Below are 21,821 nucleotides of genomic sequence, written 5' to 3'. Positions count from 1 at the left end.
TAAAGTATGTGAATCGTCTTCATGAGCTAATGTTGTCTGCAGTTTTCAAACCCCGCCCAGCCGCCACGTCAAAGACTTAGCCTGGAGTCCATAAACGAGCGCACCCCGTGGTCACACTGACAGACTGTCGGTGAGATAAACAAAGAGCCGGCGACTTTCCTGGACAACAGTTGACGCTCCTCAAGCTTCTCGGCAACATGGAAACTGGTAGGTTGAATGTCACTGTGTCCCCTCTCAGTGTTTGTGGCTGCCTGGATGAGTGGAGCTTGCATTTGGTTGCAGGAGAATGACAGCTGACCGAGCTAACCCGTTAGCATTCACTGCGTTAGCATGCCAGCCTGCTAGCACGACTTTATGCCGTCCATCCCTCTGTGAGCTAGGTTGACAGTTCACCCCCCGACGGGTTATGGGGTTGTCAGCACGGTGCCAACATCACAATCTTAAATACATTAATCTTGCTCCTCTGCTCAGGCGTCAGGAACTCTTTCCAGGAACGGGATTTATTAGCCAGAGAGTAGCTAGCTCGTCTTGGAAATGCCACAGTGACTCTTTAAAGTCGTGGCCATTCATGGAAGTGAGAGTTCTGTTTGGGGAACCCTGCTTTTTACCAGAAAAGAGAATAGTTTCATTTATTTTTCAGTAGATCTCAATAACCACCCCAATCAGCCGAGGAATACTCCCTACTTTGTTTTACAACTCTTTTTATGCTCATGGGCAAAGGTTGACTTTTGAACTTGAACCTAAGGTCTGTGTTAGCCAGCTGCCCTGATTTACACAGCAACATTTAACAATAAAAAATACGTTGAAATTAAACAAATTAAAAACATTAAGAATTTCAATATTGTCTTTTTTTTTTTATTGTGAAGCTGACAGCAACAATGACCACCTCCTAAGCCTGTTTCCTTTTTTTAAAAGTCTGTATTCCAGCTCTATGGAGCAGTGATAATAAAGTGCTTGGCTAATGTAAAGCCAGCTGTAAGAGCACTGGTGTGTAAATTTGCAAGTCACCCTGGCTGCCTGTGCTTGGCCCCTTTCCATAGAAAGCCACCCTGATCTCTGTCCTCACCATTCATGCACTCAGTTGTTGGCTAAAAGCCTGGCCAACTAACTTTGTTTGGGCTGAGTCTTTCCCGTTTCTTCACACACACGTGCACACACTCCTATCAGATATCTATTTAAATAAGATGCTGGCTTTTACTATTACATGCTGACCCTTTGACACATGTCCTCCTCATCTATCCATACTGATCAGTGTCATAACTTTTAGCTGTTGTGGCTTAAGGAAAACCGTGTTGCGCTGACACATGACTGAGGCCGCACTCCCAGAATACTCTTTGCCTTAGGCTGGCTTCTACATTTTTTTTTTCTCCCATTTTTCTTTTTTTGATAACGCAGCAGCTAATGAGATTTGACACTGTCCTAATCTGCAATGGTCAGTGCATTTGAGCTTTGTGTTGATGGAAAATAACAGAATGCAGCTGAGCAAGAGATTTGAACTCGAGGCAGCATGCATGACTAGGCAATGTCCCTCTCAATGTTTAATTGCTCTATGCTGTTATTTGACGGAATAAAACACACACACACACTAGTGCCAGTTTGATTCTGTATGTGTGCACACGCACACCCCTTCTTACCCACATCCAGTGGGACTGGACGGGCTTTCCAGTGCATTCCTCTCACAGATGGAGCCAGATGAGTGATCCTAGCAGCCAGCTCTGACCAGCCCTCAGCTCCCTGGGGCAACTTGTAGTAGTGCTACTACAAAGCTTTCTTCATTTTAGTCCTCTTTTGCTGGTACTGCCTCTCCATGTACCCAGAATATTCTTTATTCTTTATCAGAGGGCTAATCTTAATCGTATAGGGTACCTTTTATAGATTTCAATGTAACCTCTGTGTGGACTGTGGAAAAAAGAAGTGAAGCACCAGGCGGTTATGTTCAATAAAGCATATGGTCTTAGTTTATGACTATCGATCTGGTATTAGAGGCATCTTTCTGACATCTGAGTGCATGAGTACTCAAAAGATAGCTCTTAAGTGGGAAGTGTGCATGTTTAAACCGCACAGTTGAGTCATGGGAATTGGAGCGGTAGGAAATTCCACTTTTGGATGCAGACAATCTGTCTGAATGTCTAGCCATATTAGCTTTTCTATAATGTGCTAACTTTAGTTGTCCTCCCTCTCCATCCCTTCCTATTTTTTTCCTCTTCCCCATCACACTCCCTGTTTCCCACTTCTTGTTCCTAAAGGTTTGAGTCAAGAGAAGGTAGCAACCTTTGTTAAGCGGATGCGGTCTGAGCCGCGTTATCTGCTGGCCCAGAATGTGTCAACCTGCATCGACCCGTTGGAGGTTTGTCTTCACCGGCAGACTGTACAGGATACTGTGCACATCTTCCAGCACTCTATCCCCACAGAGGGCAAGCCCATCACCAACCAGAAAAACTCAGGTAGGACATGATGTAATACAGTTGCATACACATGTACTCTGCACAAGATGCATGTTTAAAGTGTTTGTATTAGCAGGGCTGAATGGCTTGGGTAAGGTGTTCCTGAAATGCCATGTTTCAGGGGGGACTGGCCATCGCCCAAAAGGATTCAAGTTTCCAGCCACGTGCCCTTCACAGTGCCAGGTCGATGCCAAAAGTGATTTTTGAAATTAGGGTTGTTCAGAAATCAGTTTTGATTTATATCATTAAGGAACTCATTAGCCTGGAAAGCTTTAGAGTGTTTGCTGAAGAACCCCGTCCTCATAGCAAAAAATGGCGGGAGTTATGAGGTGCTAACTACGGCACCCCTGTGCCACCCATGTGCCATTTATCCAAAACTAGTCAATGATCAGCCAGGGGCCGCCTGATGCTTTATGCTCTTCTTTATGTGTCGGGGTGCCACTTATTGTCTGTTTCATTTAGAAATCATTCCCATTTTTAGTTTTCATTGTCATCTTTGAATCCGCCGCCAGTCATAGATGCTCAAAATGTTTACACCTTGTTTGATGGTGATAAATAAACTTCTATGTGCAAAATATTTAGCAGTAACTTAAAACAGTTTGTTTTATGTGTTTATTTTTAATATCAAGAACGACGTGGATCATTTCTACATTTGCATTTGGGTGTATTATTCTGTACCTGTCAGTCAACCCAAACAGCTGCTTAATAGAGCAGGGCGATATGGCCAAAAATATTTATCACGATATATATTTGAAAATTTGCAATAACGATATAACTGACGATATAATTGATGCGAGACAAAATACAACTCCACAACATTACTAGCGCAAAAAGACAACCTTCCATTTATTTTCACTTAAACAAGAAGCTGGTTTTTATGTACATTAAAGCTTTATAAAAATTTAACAGTGCAAATGCAAATTCCTTGCTGAAAGTTTAACCAAAAGGCATTTCCAGTAGAAATGGGCTGACATATCCTGAGCATAACCATGTATAATATCCACTGAAGTTAAAAAGAGGTGCTTTGCAACATTAAACTGCAGTGTGCAGTACGCATTTTTCGGACCATGAGGTGCACGGGATTGATTATAAGGCACATTAAGCGAAACAAAGCAGTCAGATAAATCAAACTTTATTAAACTCATTCTTCTTGCTTCCTCCACTTCTGTACCATTGATTCCTTAATGTTGAATTCTCTGGCAGCTGCTCTGTTCCCATGTTGTTGCAGTATATTAATGACTAACCTCGTATTGTGGATGGATTATCTCAGTTGTTCTCCTGACTGAAGTTTGGTCCGTTTACAGCATCCTGCCATGCGATTGCATTTGTCTCTAACCATGAGGAACCTTCACGTTAACTTTTATAAGTGGAAAAGTGTTAGTGTTCGTCCTCCAGCTTCACTGTTTATGTTATGCTAAGATAGCTGTGTCGCTAGCGATCACGTAGCACATCCTTATATACCAGCTAGCCCAACTTCAGTAACCCTACAAACGTCACTGCTGTTTAGTTTCCTGTCTTCATTTATGTTGGAAGTGATAGCAGAGCTGTACGTTTGATTTTTTTCAGAAATCTCTCAGTCAGAACATGCTATATCATGCTTAGGTAACTAGCGAAACTAGCGAGCTAACTTCCGCTAGCTTGCTGCTAACTTCTAACTCCGTTAAATGTAATACATTTTGTTTTCATGGATGCCTGGAAGTTAAACTTCATAGTTACACCTGGTAAAGCAGCAATGCTGATCGTTTTATTAAAGATGAAAGAATTTAGACAGTTTTTAACTCTCAGTGCAGCGTTCGTTTGACCTGAAGAGGGGGGTTTAGGACCCAGATTACTCCCAGATTTAAGAGCATCTTAGTCCGACAAATACGACAATAACGACGGCCGCTTGCATGTTCTGCAAAAAAAAATGTGCTTTGTCGTGTATCTGACGGACAAACACCAAACCAGTTCCACATCACTGAAGTTGTACCATTTTTACAAACCAATTCTGGTTCATCTGTTTCACTCAACAATCGGCCATGTGCGTATGAAAACAAAGGCACTGCGCATGCGCGTTTTACTTATATTCTATCGCGATATTTCATTTTCCTATCATTGTCTAACATTATACCGGTATTACCGTGAACGGTATAATATGGCCCAGCCCTACTGCTTAACACACTGAATTTAGTAATGTTGTATATTTGTCCTCACAGCAACATTTTACAGTTCAAACCGTTGACAGTTGGCGCACACCGGTTAGTGATGTCATTTCTGAAGCAAATAACACTTTATTTTTCCTAACATATAATTTGATTGCAGTTGTACATGACAAACGATGAATAGACATGGCTGGATATTTGATTAATTATTGCCAGGAGTGGGAATCACAGTCTTAACTCAAGATATGACAGTAATACGTAGCCGATGATAATAATAATGCTATGATTACACAGTGATTCTGTAATAGTCAAAACATTACAGCTGATTCTTTACGGTATCGGTGTATTGTGACACAATTATCTGTGATATTTACTCAGATAAAAAACAGATTTTCTATGGCAACCTCTAAAGGGGGCAGATGAAAGAAGAGGGTTTGACCTGTCGTTTAGCTGGACTGGAAGCAGCATTACTTTTTATTTCCTTATATTGTCAGAGGGAGTGTGTAATGTGGAATATATACTGTATATTAATCATTGCTGTGGTTTCTCTGCATGTATGTAAAGTACGCCACACTCCCTCTTTCAGAGCTTCTGTCATAATTTATAGTTTTTGCATGAAATGTAAAATTTGCATTGTGTTTACATATTTTTCTCACTGAAATAACAAGTTTATTTTCCCCTTTTTAGCATGTTTCACTTGCACAGTTTGGCATTAACCTCTGGTGGGTCAGCTGACACATCTTTGGGTTGGCTTGTTCTACTATGTGGATTTCAGCACCTCACAGCCTTCATGAGAGATCCAGCTGGAATGACTCATGTGTTGGTGGGGATGGTGTGGGCTACCAAAGTTAGTCTTGCCTCAAAAATAGATTAAATAAGAAAGAAATTAAAGCCACATTAAAAGAGAAGGCTGCTGTTTAGAAACGGATGAAGCCGTGTATCAGCCCCTGTTGACAGCCATTGCTGCCCTTTAATTTCAGCATTCAGCAAATTGAAAACCTTAAATTTCCACCCAGTTATTAATTAATGAACCACCCAATCGGTCTCAGCTGCAGAAATCCTGGTCCACTACAGCCCTGTTATTCATTGAAGGGAAGGGATCTAATTAAACAAGCGATCCTAGTCTTTCAGGGTTTTTGTGATACTTGTTATCATCACAAGCGCACAAGGATGGCTTTATATTGCTGTTTGCGCATTAAGCCTTTACTAACCTGCATATTTCTAAATCTGTTTTCTCTTAATCACTAGGGAGATGTTGGATCTTCTCGTGCCTCAACGTCATGCGACTGCCCTTCATGAAAAAGTTTAACATAGAAGAGTTTGAGTTTAGTCAGTCCTATCTATTTTTCTGGGACAAGGTAAGACACACAGTAACACCACATATTGGTTATGGTTGTGGGCTTTTTCACTCCTTTACTATTATTATTATTTTGGTACATTTCGGTGATGTAACATTCTGGTAAATGGATGGTTTTTGTTGTTTTGGAATTGGGACACTGCGTGTGCATGCATGTGCCACTGGTGTGGTGTTATTATGCTGCACCTTTTCTACTATACAGTCATTGTCCCACCTAAAACCCCCTTTTGTGCGTTGTTGTCAGTGCTCCACCCGGACCAACGTCACGGTGACTCCTTGTTGATTTTTTTTTTTTTTTAAATGCCGTCATCTCTCTCTTTTAAACTGTGTGTATTTTTAGCAGGCCCATCATAAACACACCCCTTCTTTGTGGCAGGTGCCAGATATGGGAGCTTCAGCTACTGTGGTATTAGTAGTAAACAAAGAAACAGTAAAACTCTCCTTAAGTTATCAGCTATTGCATTAGATTTTTAACTAATTTCAATAAAGTCTTAAATGAAAACTAATTTTAACAAATTACAGTTGATGACAGTAGCTCTTTAAATATGTAATAAGTCTAATGATAGCTGAACGATGCCTCTCTGGTACCTTTTTTTTTCTTCTTCTTTGGTTTTGTTTCAAGTCTCATGTGGTCGACTGTCTACTTTGACAGTCTCTGTTTTTGTTGTTATCTCTCAGATCGAGCGTTGTTACTACTTCCTTCAAGCCTGTGTGGAGACGGCACAGAGGAAGGAGCCAGTGGATGGACGCCTGGTCCAGTTTCTTCTCTCCAATCCAACAAATGATGGAGGGCAGTGGGACATGCTGGTCAATCTCATTGGTTAGTTCTTATCATTGCACAGTGGTTCATGTTAAGTTCATTGAATAACCTGTTCAATGAACTTAACATTGAATAGGTTAAAAATAATATATTAATTTTAATATATAAAATTAACTAGAATAGTGATCCCCAGTTAATTTCATACTGGAAAGTGAGCTTCATTGGATTTAAAATCTCTGGCCTGTTATTGTCTTAAAAATAATATTATTTTTATTATTTAATTAAGTTTTTTAATGTTGTGCTGTCTACAGAGAAGTATGGCGTCATTCCAAAGAAATGCTTCCCAGAGTCACACAGCTCAGAGGCCTCACGCAGAATGAATGACATCCTCAATCATAAGGTACTTTTGCACACTTCCTTCAGTTCAAAGCAAACGGAGCTCACATATGTGTCCAGCTAGAAGTCTCATAATGCCAATGAGCCCATCCTGACTGTTTACCTCATGATGTGTTGCAGCTGAGAGAATACTGCCTAAGACTGAGGAACATGGTGGCCAGCGATGCCAGTAAAGGCGAACTGTCTGAAGCTATGGACAGCATGATAGAGGAGGTGAGACTGAAATCGCATGTGCAGTTTCTTTGTTTGCTTGTGTTTTTCTCAGGGCTCTGCAAACTTTTATAGGATCACAGTTTGTGCTTGAACGAAGGAACTTCTGAATAAACGTGGGACCTCTAGAGCCAGGCAACTGCTCTAGAGGTCCCACGTTTATTCAGAAGTTCCTTCGTTCCTCAAAGTGTGCTACTTCCCAAAAATTCAGGAACTCTAAGGGCTGAGTTCACCTGGCTGAATGCCCAGGCTCTTTGCTAGGTGGCAGCGTCATATACCCTCTCAGCTACCCCAATACCTCCAAAAATAATTTTTCAGGTAAAAATAAAAAATACAAATGGTTAACCAATAGAAGAGTGTGTGAAAAGCCATTGTGAGTTCTCAGGTACATTTTACTGACGAGTTGTGTGTAAGCTCCGGTTCCAGTCTACAGCTCTAATTTTTTCTTTTCACTCAGTGTTATTTCTTCTTATTAATTGATCAAGCTTCATTCATCAGCAGATTTAAAGACATGGGTTTGAGGGGGTTCTCATCTTTAGTTGATCAGAGTTGTGACAGGTGGACAGATTTGATGGCTGCAGCAGTGGAAATAAAAGCAGAAGGGTGTAAAAGAGAGCAGAAGTTGGTAGTTCTGTTGTAGTTTTAGAAACGGGAAGTAAGACCTGCAGAGACACAGAAGTGTCGAAAGCGAATGGAAAATGTGCAGCTCTTGTAACATTGTTCCACTTTTACCAGAAGAGGGAGCTGTCAAATAATACATAACTGAGATGCTCAGAGCAGGCTATATGTATTCAGTGTGTCTATGAACAATTATTGTTAGATTAAACATTACCTGGTGATGTGTTCAATTTCTATATGAAGTTGTCAGCAACTTTTAATTTATTACAAAGCAATAGTTCCAGTTTGTGACATCTAGTATGTAGGTATCAAAATTTCCCAAGTCCAATAAGAGAATTTGAGATTTTTAAATTCCAATGATAAATAATTGGTTTTATAGAAATGCATTTATAATATCCCAGCGCTATAGTTAAACATCAGTGCACGTTGCAGAGACATGCATTTGCAGACAAGGTAAAGGGAGAACACAATACTCTGTCAGCGGTCCCCAACCCCCGGGCCTCGGACCGGTACCGGTCCGTGAGTCGTTTGGTACCGGGCCGCGAGAGTTGAGGCTCAGGTGTGAAATGTATGGTTTTTAATCGGTTTTCAGCGTTATTTTGTTATCGTTTTTATCGTTAACTCGGTTTTCCTGGGTCTTTTCACGTGTGTTATGAATAAATCTTCTAATTTTACTAATTTTATTTTGTTGTATTTATCCGCGACACTTTAAAGGCCGGTTCGTGAAAATATTGTCGGGCATAAACCGGTCCGTGGCGCCAAAAAGGTTGGGGACCGCTGCTGTATGTTTAAAAAAAGTAAACAAAAACAAATGCATTTCTGTTGGCTCCAGGCTCATAACACTGACAACATCTTGTTTATAAATGATTAAGGAAAGGTTTCCTTTAAATAGAACCAGACAAATGTTGGCATTTGTCTGCCGATGCATGATGACTTTTGTTTTTCTTACAGTGCTCATTCACGTTTGACTTTTTGTAAAGGCAGTAAATGCATCTTGGGCCTTTTTTTTTTTTTTTTTTTTTCTCTCTAATGTGCAGACAGTGCTTTGACCTACATTTTGTGTTTGTGTCCATTCACCTGCACACTACCTCTCATGTGACAAAGTTGCTGATAGTGATCTTGTTTATGGAACAGTCCGACGTCTAATGCTGGACAGTGATGCTGGTTTACCTCAAAGAGACAATACAATAAAAGGTGTGCAGGCACATGTAAACAAACACATGCAACACGTCATGAGCATAACACGTGTTTAAGGGGGACTACATGTGGTACACAGTGTGCTTGCGTGTGTGCTTTCTGAACACTGGGCAAGTTGCACTATGTAGGTGTGAAGCTTTATTCACGGCTCTTGTGTATGTGGGTGGGTCAATCGATCAATCAGTCAAGCTTCCGTTGAGACAATTGGGTCCGGTTAAGCAGCTTTTGTTGTCAGCTGTTAGGTCGTTTTGTGCTGCTGGCTGTTTGCTTGTTTAAACAGTCGCTCGGTGGATGCTCAGCCATCAACACAAAGACATGTACATCCACCAACACATGCTGTGCAAGAGTAAAGATGGAGGACCGGGTGGGAGGACAGAGGTTTGTCAGCATGTTTGTATGTACACCTGGAAGTGTTTTGTTTTGTGAGGCACCGCACTCATTTCTTTTTATTTATTTTTTACAAAATGGAACCAAATTATTCTGATCGCAGTTCATAATGGGATGCTCCCAGCAAATGCAATAAGGGAATAAATGTTAAATTTCTTTAAACTTTTATTCTGTGAATGGGGTTATACCATAGTTTCTGTATTTGATCATAAGTCTTCTCCATGGTTTGCTGAGATTAGTAATGAGTTTTGCTTTCACCATCATAACAGACATTTGTTTGGATGGTTTACTTGAAGTGTTGAGGTGTCTTTTTATTTATTTATTGCTTATCAGACGAAATTGTATAATGATTCTTATATCTATCCATCCATCCACGTGTCCAGTTCATTGATTATGTTTAAACGATTAGTCAACTAATAACTTTTAACGTCATTGGGTCAGCACATGGGTTAGCACTCGCAGAAAGAAGGTCCTGGGTTCGTATCCGCCACCTGGCTGAGGCCTTTCTGTATGTAGGTATGAGGGCATGCTGTCCATGGGTTCTCTCAGAGTACTCTGGCTTGTCCTACAGTCCATTCACCATTAGCCCTGGGACAGATTGGCACCCTGTCAAGGGTCTACCCTGCCTCTGCCTCGTGACAGCTGGGATTGGCCTCATCCCCATGTTGCTGTAGCTTTAACAACATTCCTAAATAGTAACTCTGTAAATTAGGATCAAGATGTCAAACCTTCAATGACAGACATTTTACCAGAGGCTTTGCAGCCAGTTCACAATACCACCATCCAAGCCAATAGTGAGCCCAAGTTCATGCAGGACAGGCAGGCTTTGAGAAACCTGTGTTTAAGATTAAAAATTCACTGTTTATTTCATCTCGTTTAAAACCAAAACAGTGTTTGTGGACACAAGAACCCTGTGTACCTCCAGACTTCTGTCTGAAAACACAGTGTTACTGCTGCATGTTCATGTGGATTTACATCCATGTGTGCACACGTGTTTCTCAGGATTAAAGTGCCAGTCCTACTTGGGTGCATGTGGAAGTGATGCTGTCCACCCGCCAAACGTGGCAGCTACGCTTGTGCCCTGGTCTTCATCACCAAGCCCCACACACAGTCCCGTGACAGAAACCCTGGGTCGCTGCTTCTGCTTCCACTTACTGTACCTGGGGTGTGCTTGATTTGAATGAATCTCTTTGCGTGTGAAGAATCAAGTCTTGTGTGTGCGTGTTAACACTGCTCAGGCACATTGACTCAAACCACATAACATTTATTTAAGAACCTTGGCAAAAGAGCCTTAACCCACTTCATAATGCACCTGCAGAAACGGCGTTCAAATCACCACTGTGCGCTGACAGTTTGTCGTTATTGCTGCTAGGATTCCTGTGTCCATACATGCGTTGTTGAGGCAGCCTTCTTCTTTCATGCTCTCTCAGATGTGCATCGGGGTTTCTCTTCTGTCACTTGTGTGGACAAGTAGACAGTACAAAGGCACAATCACTGGAAACTATACATGCACATGCAGCACTTCACACACATGAAACATACACAGATGGTATTCCTCACGCCACCACCGTACCCTTTCCATGCTCCATTGCGTCATGGAATCAGAAACACCATGTGCGGCTCTGCTCTTGGCTCTGAATACAGAGAGAGATTCTTAAGACAAGTCTAATTTACGAGACAGCCATCAACTCGCAGAGGAACCCTCTTACCACAGCTCACACACCCTGCGCTGCAGGCTGTTGGCTCAGTTGATTTGTTGTTCGATGTGGGTGGGTTCCTACATATGTCTTTGTTACCGGCTGCAGTCGTTGCAGCCTCAGAATAGCCACTTTAGAGTTGTCCACCCACATTTCTTGAATTTTTTTTTTTCATGCACAATTGCAGGAATTTAACAATGCCCACATGTGTTGCATGTTTACAAAACATGGAAGTTTAATCAAAACCTCACTCATTTTTATCCAAACTGTTTGCATGGTGTCATTTGCTTACACTCACAAGTCCAGCTTCTAGACAATGGTTATAAATTTATGTCAGAGTAACAACGAGGTGCATGGTTTTCCTCAATTCGGCAAATTGTGCCAATCCAAGAACATTTTCAACCATCAAATGTATGTTTTAACCCTTTACTCCATAAAGATGACTTTTGACGCCCTCCTCTGTATTGTTAACAAAGAGATTTGACACTTGGATGTAAATGTATATCCATAAAGACATGGTTTCTATTCAATGACCATTAGAATAGGGATACGGATTAGCACCAGTAAAGCTGATCACTCTCACTAATTTCTGATGCACACTCATTCATTTTGTTCTGAAAGCAGGCCTGATATGACAGAAACCGCTCAGTTTGTTTTTAAAGCAGAAACAAGGATTGCAAGTTAAAGCTGTTGCTATAGCATGTTACAAATGTGGAAGTATTGACGGCTAAATTAATTTTTTGTGGTTTTTGTACCAACTTTTGTGAATTATTCTTAAACTGCAATGATATTAAATGTGTAAATTGCTTTTTAATCACTTCTTTCAGCTTTTGTGTACGTTTTACTAATTCGAGCCAACTCGGGCCAGTGTCTTCAACACTGGAGCGCAGATGCTATCAAGCATTAGCCAGGGTTAGCCCCAATAGCGTGCATTCGGCTCATTGTTTGTACCAAGACATGCAAACTCACTATGTCACAGAATGGAGACAGACCTGAGGTGGGTCTTCCGCTACAGACTGAGCTGAAAAGAAAGCCGCATGTTGACAAACTCCATCATAATCACTTACAACAGCTGGTTCCTGAAACCTGTTAACAGTTCAGATGTTTAGAATATTAAGATATGAATGACATGGCTGTTGAAGTTAGAATCTAAACACGGATGGAGCCCTGCAGATTTTTATGAACAACGCATGTTGGGTTTAGGAAAGAATCGAGGGGCTTTGGCTCGGATCATTGTAAACTGTCTCAAAATAGGAATTTACAAATCTTTAGACAGTTTAACTCACTGAAGTGGTTTCTGAGAGTCAAATTAGAAAAAGCTTGCAACTTGGAGTTGTGGAAATTAATTTCAAACCTACTCTGACATTATCAAATCAGACACATTACATTGAGATGTGAAAGAGAGAGCCCAATATTTTGCAAACTTGCTATTCTGTATCCCCCCCACCTGTCCCTCTTTCCCCATCACTCATGCATGTCAGTCACTGAGGCAGCAGGTGTTTCTATATTGATCCTGTTCTCATGTCATTGTCGCTGTTTATTCTCTTGACTAAGGTCTCCTCTCCTCACAGTCGCTTTACTTACATTGCCAGGTCCGATGAGAATGTACAAGGCTGGTGTTAAGGGCGACACTTGCTGTATGTGTCAGGGCATCAGAAAGAAGAAAACTGTAAAGCAAGTGGAAATGTTTCAATTTGTCAGGAGAGATTAAATGCAGGAACCGGAGGAAAAGGGAGTAGAGCCCGACGGGTGTTTTTTAAGACCTAGCGAGTGGATGGACACCCTGGTGTGTCCTCCTGCCCACAGAGCAGTCTAAATAAAGTGGCTGAATTGGGTAGTTCGGAGGTGTGGGGAGCTTAAGCAGATGCTTTTGTTGACTCAGCGCAAGTGTGTATTTTTGTGTGCGTCTGTATTTTTGTGACTTTACACATTTCTGTAACAAAGAGGGGATTGGTTTGTTTGTTTAAGACTGGCCTGAATTTATGCCTTTTTTCCACTATGTGACCATTTCTGGAGTGGGGCTCCTACATTCTACTTTATATAATGGGATATTTAAAATGTGTGTAAAGGTCAGGAAAGCGCTGCCACAGGAGCTAGGTTTCCTTTAGTCCTTTAACACACACACTGAAGCGATACATTGCCAAGGCAATGTGCCACTGTCTAGTGGCCCTCTTTTTATCTGCGGCGAATAATGGTCTCGATACAATGATTAATTTCTCAGTCCCGTATTAATCATATTTCATAGGAAAAGTATGTGCTCAGTCTTGGGAAAAGAACAGAGGATGGGAGTATTGAAAAGCTTAAGGGGGAAATTCCAGAGATAGCTATATCAGGGGTTAGGAGGGCCAGATTGACAGACGGCCCAGTCCAAACAACCTGATTTAGCCCACAAGAACTCACTCTGAACTTCTGCACTGAAGGAAGACGCACATGGCGGAAGGGCAAAGGGGTGTGTGTGCTGCAAATGGAAAAGAATGGAAGCGCAGCAGTGGGAAAATGCAGGGATAATTGGAAGAGGTCTTGGTACTCATCAAGGGTATGCAGGGATGGACAACAGATGTTTGCAAATTAGGAATATTGAATATACAGGCTCAAGTGAAAGCGGTGGCTCCCTCCGTCTCTGTAGTTGAGGTGAATTGGTAGGAATCTCTGCTTGCCTTATTAAAATGTAGAGTTTGCTGAAATGTGCCATGTTTGCTTTAAACTGTCTACAAATGCTAAATAGACTTTAAAGCCAAACCTTTATCTAAACTGTCTTTGTGCTGTGCAGGTTTTCCGAGTGGCCAGTGTTTGTCTAGGCAGCCCTCCTGAGACCATCTGTTGGGAGTACAGGGACAAGGATAAGAACTTCAATCGCATGGGACCGCTCACTCCTCAGGAGTTCTACAGGAAGCATGTGAAACCCCTATACAACATTCAGGACAAAGTAAGTGACCCCCTTGGACACCACAGATGGAGAGCCTGTAGATTTCTGTGGTCTTTGTGTAGCTGTAGAAACTCTGATCTTGTGTGGTTATTTCCTCTATCCCCAGGTCTGCCTTGTAAATGACCCTCGACCCCAGAATCCTTATGGAAAGCTGTACAGTGTCGAGTTCTTGGGTAACATGGTTGGTGGTCGCAGCACTCTGTACAACAACCAGCCCATCCAGCTACTGAAAAAAGCTGCAGCTGAGTCCATAAAGGATGGAGAGGTACGTTGGCACAAGTGGGCACAACTCCAGGCACAGATGTGTGCACAACTGTGATTATTGTTTTGGTTTTTTTTTTTCTTTCCACCCATCTTAGGCTGTGTGGTTCGGTTGTGACGTTGGGAAACATTTCCACAGCAAGCTGGGCATTAATGACATGAATGTGTGAGTATAACTGAAGGATGTCCAGTGTACAGTATATGAACAAATCTCCAACAAGTGTTGAAGTAGGGATTTATCTTAAGATAAACTTTGGCATACCAAACAAAGAAACTGGATTTTTCTCCCTTCTCTTACACTTAAGGATTAGAGGAACAGCGGGAAAATCTGTTTTGCTCACTTGACTGTGGTAAAGGTATCTTTAAAAAGCCTTAACAACAAAGGGAACTATTTTTATCTGTGCCACATCTTCATTTGACTGGACCAGACAACATCTGCCTTTTTGAGGTGTCCGTCTCCCCACGCAGGAAAAGTGCCCATCTTTGCCCTTCGGGTGCAGCAGCAGCAGCATCTGTGTCTGAGTTCCTGGCGCCAGGCTTAAATTTGCCCGCTGAACCAAACCAGCATGGTGCCGAATGTCTGGTTTCATCTCCACTGAAGCTCATCTTTCACACAGATCTCTTCTTGTAACAGTACATTATAACTGGAATGAGGCTGAGGCTTAATGTGGCCTCATTTCTAGACAGACATGCTCAAAGTGGAAATGAAACAGCGGGCTGCCTTTTTAGCTGCAAAATCCCAGCTTATGAAGGCAGCGTGTTTTGTGGCTTTTTATGGTCATTACATCTCTTCCCACTGTTCCTGTCAGAAACAGATTTTATTATTGTTAAAACATGACAAATCACAAATGCAGTAAACCATTTCTTGTCATAAGTGTGTAGAGGAGCTGGAGTTATCACATGATTTTGTGCATTTCATACAGGTTCAACCATGAGCTTGTGTTTGGGGTTTCAGTGAAGAACCTTTCAAAGGCAGAGAGACTGATATATGGCGACTCTCTCATGACCCATGCAATGATTCTCACCGCTGTCACAGACAAGGTACACTCACACAATCATGCAGTACAGATATGTGACTGTTTGGTACACTCGTGTGTACATGCAGTACTTATACAAACTGTCCAGCGAGAACACACACACTCAGAATTTCCCAAGGTTTATTGTATGAAAGTCTTGCCGTGTGTTTACGCTGCTTTAATCCGCTGCAGTTTTTTTTGTAGTGCTGTCAATTCCCCCCTTTTTAAGTAACCCCAGCTGTCAGGACACTTTCTTTCCTCTTGTCTCACTGTTATCTCCCATTGTCTCTTGTTCTCCTTCTGTCTCTCAGGATGGAAAAGAAGGCTATGAAAAGTGGAGGGTGGAAAACTCCTGGGGTGACGACCGTGGCAACAAAGGTAACACGAAACCCTCTTGCTGCAGAGCAGAAGCCTGATTTCTTTGATGTGACGCTGATTGTCAGATGTCAGCCTCTGGTCGGGTGATTAAACTGTCATCTTCCTGTTTGTGTTCCTTAAATTAAAAACAGGGTCTTGAACTTGTAATTGGTTATGTTCCTCTTCACCACAACAGAAACGCAGGGGGCCTTTATTTTAAAAAAAAATAAAAAAATAATAAGAGTTATGAAATTTACAGATCTTAAGTTTGACACAGATTATGCATGCTTATTCAAAAAAGGAATTTCTGCTATTGGCTTCTGTCTCATAATTGTGTGCAAATATCTGCACTTCTGCAGGGCAGGTTATAGCAGAGGAAATAAGGAATGTTAGATAAAGCAACACAGCTCACAGGCAACAGTTTAATCTTTCTTTTTGGACTCGAGTCAGGAATGTCAGGCCCTTTGTTGGTCAGCGCTGAATATTTAGGGGCCAAACTATCAGCTAAAGCTAGCTTGACTGTATGTGTGCTTCTCAGGCACAGCTATCAAAAATAGTAATTTCCCAAACATAGGAAATTTCTCATTATTGTCTCAGTATCTACTAATATTAAGTAACGCATAAAATACAGAATTTGACTCGCCAAATGTGGAGAACAGTCTCCTTGGACAGACTTACTATGCTCAAACATCCAGCAGGCTGACTTATCTGTCAGATAATTTTTTTTTTACATAAATCTCCAAACACCAGCATAATTTTAATGCATTTTAATATACAGTGCCATGTATAACTAATGTCCATTAGTCTTAGGGGGGCTGTGACCTATCCCAGCTGTCGTAGGGTGAGAGGCAGGGTACACCCTGGACAGGTTGCCAGTCTGTTGCAGGGATACCAGATAGACACAGACTACGTCCACAGTAGCCCGGACAGATTTGAAAACGGCCCGCATCCACACTAGCACATGACTAAAATGCGTTAGAAAGTCTCCGTGGGCCAATTTAGTTACCAGTTAACATAACGCCACTAACTGCATGTCTTTGCACTGTGTGAGGAAGCCAGAGTGCCCATGCAAAACATGGGGAGAACATGCAAACTCCACACAGAAAGACGCTGGCCTAGTGGTGGAATTGAACTCAGGACTTTCTTGCTGTGAGGCAACAGTGCTGAATACAGGCCCAGCAGTTAGGCATCCAATTGGAAATGGGATGGAATATCCATACCAGCACATGTGATTATAAAGCACATTTTATTGTGCTTTATAAAGTTATTAGAGCTAAAGGTAAACGTTAAAAATAGCTTCTATGCGTCTCTCTAAGGTCTGAAATGTTTCAAAGTGTGTTTTGGTCCTCAGCTGTTGACATGGAGACCTTTTGATTGTCTAACACACCAGAAGCGTACAAAGAATTTCAACTTTTGAACCACGGTTTATTTTTTAGTGGTCTAGTTGTTTTTTGTTTTATTTTTAAACCACATATTAGATTTAATTTTGATAACCTGAGTCAGTCATGGAAAACTGTAGGGTGTCTGTCATTAAGTAGGTTTGGCTTCCTTTATGCAACAGCCCTCCCAACACAACAGGTCCTCCACACCACTGCCCCAGATGACTGTTGCTATGCCCACTATTTTATTTATTTATTTTCCTAATCTTCCTCTGATCTTCTCTGCCTTACCGCCCTGTTACTGAGCTTAGGCTTCCACTCCAAATGATGGGAGAGTATTTAAGGTCAGTGGTGGATCGTCTCATGACACACACACACAGACATACAGTACAAGATGTACACATAACGAGACGCACACTTACTCTCAATATTTGCTTGAACCCACAAACCTTAGTGACTGTTGAGAAAACATGTGAAAACCCCTCAGTCAAATGAAGTGTTTTTCATGCATATCTTATTCCATAAACACCAGCAGATGAGGGGAGGCCAGGGCCCCCAGCCCCTCCACAGCCAAATTAATAAAGTTTTTCTTGTGAAAAGAAAAGTCTGAGAAGTGGAGTTCACTGGGTAATCTGGAGGCTATGTTTGTTTGACAAAAGCTGAGGGGAGAAAAGAAGGGAAGTAGATGTGGAGGCAATTTGGGGAAAATGACAAAGAACTGAAGAAATTAAAGAATAGTGAACAAAAGAAGGAAGCCAAGAAAGAAAGTGCTCGTAAGATTTATAAGACTTGATGTCTCCCTTTAGTCTTTTAATATTTCTTCTAACCATAAAAGGATCTCTCAGGAGAGTTTTAACTTTCCGTTTCCTCCATCTTTAATCCTTCAAACAGACGTTGTTATGACTCTGCTCACTTTACAACTCGAACTTTTTACACCGTTTAAGAGTAATATTTTGTCTCAATCGCTGAGAGTTTAATATGGGTTTAAGGATTCTGTAGATTTGTTATTTTCACCCAAACGGTTATCTGCTCTTTCGTCCTGTAAAGGAAACTAACATTTTAAATTTATAAAACTGCTTTTTACACTATGAAAGAGCCCAAGTGTTTAAATAAATAAACAAATAAATATAATTTTAATATCCATTGATCCATTTATTCTTTTCCACTTGATCATTAATTTATGCTGCAAACCTACAGAAGCTGAAATGACCTTGTTGAGTCTACACAAGTGGCTGACTCCACTGCACACATTTATACTCGTGCACTGCTCTGCAATTTCACCACCAAAGTTTCTCTCTTTTGAGTCGACCCATAGAAATATGCATTGGAAGAAATGACAGTTCTGAATGGTCGGTCATTGCAGGCTGTGCCGTCGTGGCTTGTATGGCTACAAGTAATATGGGTACAGCTGCAGTGTGATTACTCAGGTGGTGAACTCGTGATGGTCAGAAAGTCGAGTGTAGAAGGCTGTACATTTGTGACCCTCAAGTAGGTTTTTCTACAGCAGCTATTTTAAGTGTTGTAAATGTCATTGGCAGACGTTCACATGATTATTAATCTAATAAGTAACAAGTGTTTACCCACTGTGTCAGGTTAAAAAGTTGTAAATGTTCAAAAATGTGGCAGCTAGCAGGACAAAATGCAGCATTAGTCATGCTGATAAGGAAAACGGCTAGCTGTTTGGTTTGGTTTTTAAAAAATAAACCATGAAATGAAAGCGAATACACGGTGTATATAGTGTTAGTCATGCTTTTAGGCATTTTGCAGTTTATTTCAGTAGTTAGATTTTGCAAAACGGGATAAAAATGGCTATTTTCAAATGTCTAAATCATTGTCACATCACCTTTTCTCTTTTGCAATATGGATTAAAATCACAGATCCTCTGGACCAGATTGCGTACTTCAGAATAGCTGAATAGGTGGCTCGCTTACACTATACCCATCTGGTCTGAGACAGGACACTCAGCCTATCCCAAAAAACAAATAACACCCAACATTCACACACACACTATGCCACCCAACACGCGGGTTCCAGGAAGCTCACATCAATACACACATGGTTACTGCAGTGAGAACCAGGCAGTATGCCATGTGAGATTTGCGTACTTGGAAGAACACGGATACACAGCACACACGCCACCCCGATACATTGTTTTGAACTGTGCACGTTCTTGCGGTTACCCTGACGTCTTTGATAAGTCAACTTGACAGTTGGAGGGATGCTCAATTCCGAACACACGAGAAAGGGTGGGGGGGAAGGAAAAAAGGAAGAGCTGGAGCAAAAAGGTGGTATGAGGAAGGGGGGGGAAAGAAAAGTAAATGAACTTTGAGTTCAGTGTTTCCAGTTCTAATCCAGCTTCCCATATGGGCCAGTTCAGCGCTAGGTCTGAGCTGCTCTGGTTTCACCGAGCTTCTAGCCTCTTTTATTTATGCGGAAGACGCACACAGACATCTTTGATTTTAATTAATCGTTTCAGTATGGGGCTAGATTCTCATCCAGAAAGTGATCAGGTTATTCCAGCATCCTTTCAGTGTAAGCTCAAGGTAAACTCACAGGAATCTGAACTCATTCATGTTGACCTTGTACGGCTGCACACAGGGACACAGGGAGAGGGAAGCAGACATTGTTTGGTTTTATCAGGGTGTGCATGCAGAGCTGATAGCTAAAGTGCAGAATGCATGCCGTACTGAAGGGTGGGATAGTGTGAACTATAACGGGCGGGGGTCCTTCGTGTCTGCAAAAAGCTCTTTTGCCTGTTGAACAATAGTTTAAAACTAAAGAGCACTTAGCAGGATTTCAAACATGCATGCATCAACAAAGTGTGCTGGACCATTCTGTTGAATTCTTCTTCCTCTCTACTCCTCCCCTTGCAATGAAAGAAGCATAACCGCATTATCGCTAGATTAATAAAATAAGCTTTGTATGAGTCTGTGTAGTGCTGTCTACCTGTGAGAATTATTTGGAAATAAGTGGACCCCCGAAAAAGCTAGTATTTGAAGAATTTTACAGCAGCTACTTTATACTAAAACATTTGGTGTGTTCCCATATTCATAAAAATCTTTTTAAAGTCTATATCAGATTGTGATATTGGCACAAGAGATGTTGATAAATAATGCTAACTGGCCTCATTTCCTGAGTTCTGCTAAACAATTTCCATTATCATGCAAGTTTTCCATTTCAATGAGAGAGTAGGCTTCTTATCCAGCTCGGTCTGGGTGTAGCTGCTGCTGCTATTGACAGATGTTGGGAGCTGGATGAACGTGCCATTGTAAAGCTTTCTGATGTGTTCAGCCGGCGCCTTTGGTGCTAAACACAAGAGCTGAAGGAACATTCTACCACGCACGAGTTGGCCTATTATTTTTATGATATTCCTTTATGGAAAAAAAACATTTTTCATTGTTTGTGTTTTGGCCGAATTCTTCATTTTCTATTAAATCGATATACTGAAAGATAAATGTTTCAACATGGGACTGGACTCAGAAGGACTGAAGATTCTGGACGGCAAAATTGTTAATTTAACTGTGGAAATGATCTCATCATCAAATGTATAAGAGACGATAGACAATAATGGGAAGCAGTTGTACATCTTTGTTTTTTTTAAAGCATAAAAATCTAGATTTCAAAGAAAACTGATTCTAAAGAATTGCATAGCATCTTAATAACGATGACCAAAATCGATAGGCCTCACTTCTGTATTTAAAAACCTAGACGGGATTCATGCCAGTGATCAAAATCAGTCCTGAGATGTGTTTTCATGCTTGTGTTGAGATACTTTGGTTTTCTAAAATACATTATGTGTGTGGGTTTTTGTTTGTTTGTTTGTTTGTTGCTTTTCAGACACCTGTTTCTACCACAAAATATGCAAACCTTCTAGTGAATTTCAAACCTGAAGTTTGGGTGCTGTGACTCTCGTTGTCTGGTTTCACAGACAATTTTGCCATTTTAAACAGTTAAAGCCTTTTTCTATGTGAAAATTGTTTAGGTCTAGGGTTTAACTTTACCTATTATATTGATCTAATTCTTGACCAGAACCCAACGGACATTTGTTCCTTGTTTTGGTAATTTATTGAAAAGAGTCAGTCTTCTGCTGAGTACTTGAATCACAAGGAGAATCCAAGCAGCTGACCTGATGTCTTCTTGTCTCCCTCTGTCTCTGTAGGTTACCTGATAATGACGGATGACTGGTTCTCTGAGTATGTTTACGAGGTGGTGGTAGACAAGAGGTTCCTGACCGATGATGTCCTGGAAGTGATGCAACAGGATCCCATCGTACTTCCTGCCTGGGACCCGATGGGATCCCTGGCATAGCTAGAGAAATCTAGGTTTTAGCCCCACCCTCTGGTCAATTTGACTCCGCCCTATTCCTCAGCTGCTTTTACCTCTCCAACATTTCCCCAACACCTCCTTCTAAAACGGCCTGTACTTCTAGAAAAAATAATAAAGATTTTGTTTTCTTTTTTACCAGACTGCCTTTGTCTTTTGTCTATTTTTTCTTTCTTTCTCAGACTGCTGGAGGTTTATTCTGTTGCTTACACACTGCATGTATCTGCAATCTCAGCTCTGGACTTAATTAGTTGATTAGCTGCTGACAAATATTGTACATGGCCGTTAAGTTGTTTGAATGTTTTTAATTGAAGTTTATGTATTCCATTTTTGTGTGCATGTGTTTCACCAG

At 41.2% G+C, this 21,821-nt stretch overlaps 1 protein-coding gene across 1 annotated transcript; it reads left to right on the top strand.

Moving 5' to 3' along the window:
* Positions 1-42: 42 nt before the first annotated feature.
* Positions 43-21,612, top strand: blmh (bleomycin hydrolase). The gene is made up of 12 exons (XM_085245295.1): positions 43-207; positions 2,247-2,444; positions 5,834-5,943; positions 6,621-6,762; positions 7,014-7,102; positions 7,219-7,311; positions 13,978-14,133; positions 14,240-14,398; positions 14,493-14,560; positions 15,318-15,435; positions 15,722-15,788; positions 21,306-21,612. The coding sequence occupies exons 1-12, from the start codon at positions 198-200 to the stop codon at positions 21,452-21,454; spliced, it is 1,359 nt and encodes a 452-aa protein (XP_085101421.1). The 5' UTR covers positions 43-197; the 3' UTR covers positions 21,455-21,612.
* The last annotated feature ends 209 nt before the right edge of the window (positions 21,613-21,821 follow it).

This window comes from Mchenga conophoros, linkage group LG14, assembly GCF_057382185.1.
Source record: "Mchenga conophoros isolate Kocher_MC1m ecotype Shallow Benthic linkage group LG14, M_conophoros_male_GT1.1, whole genome shotgun sequence".
In the NCBI taxonomy this organism is placed as follows: Eukaryota; Metazoa; Chordata; class Actinopteri; order Cichliformes; family Cichlidae; genus Mchenga; species Mchenga conophoros.
The sequence above is the reverse complement of the archived record's forward strand: the minus strand, read 5'-3'. Positions and strand labels throughout refer to the sequence as shown.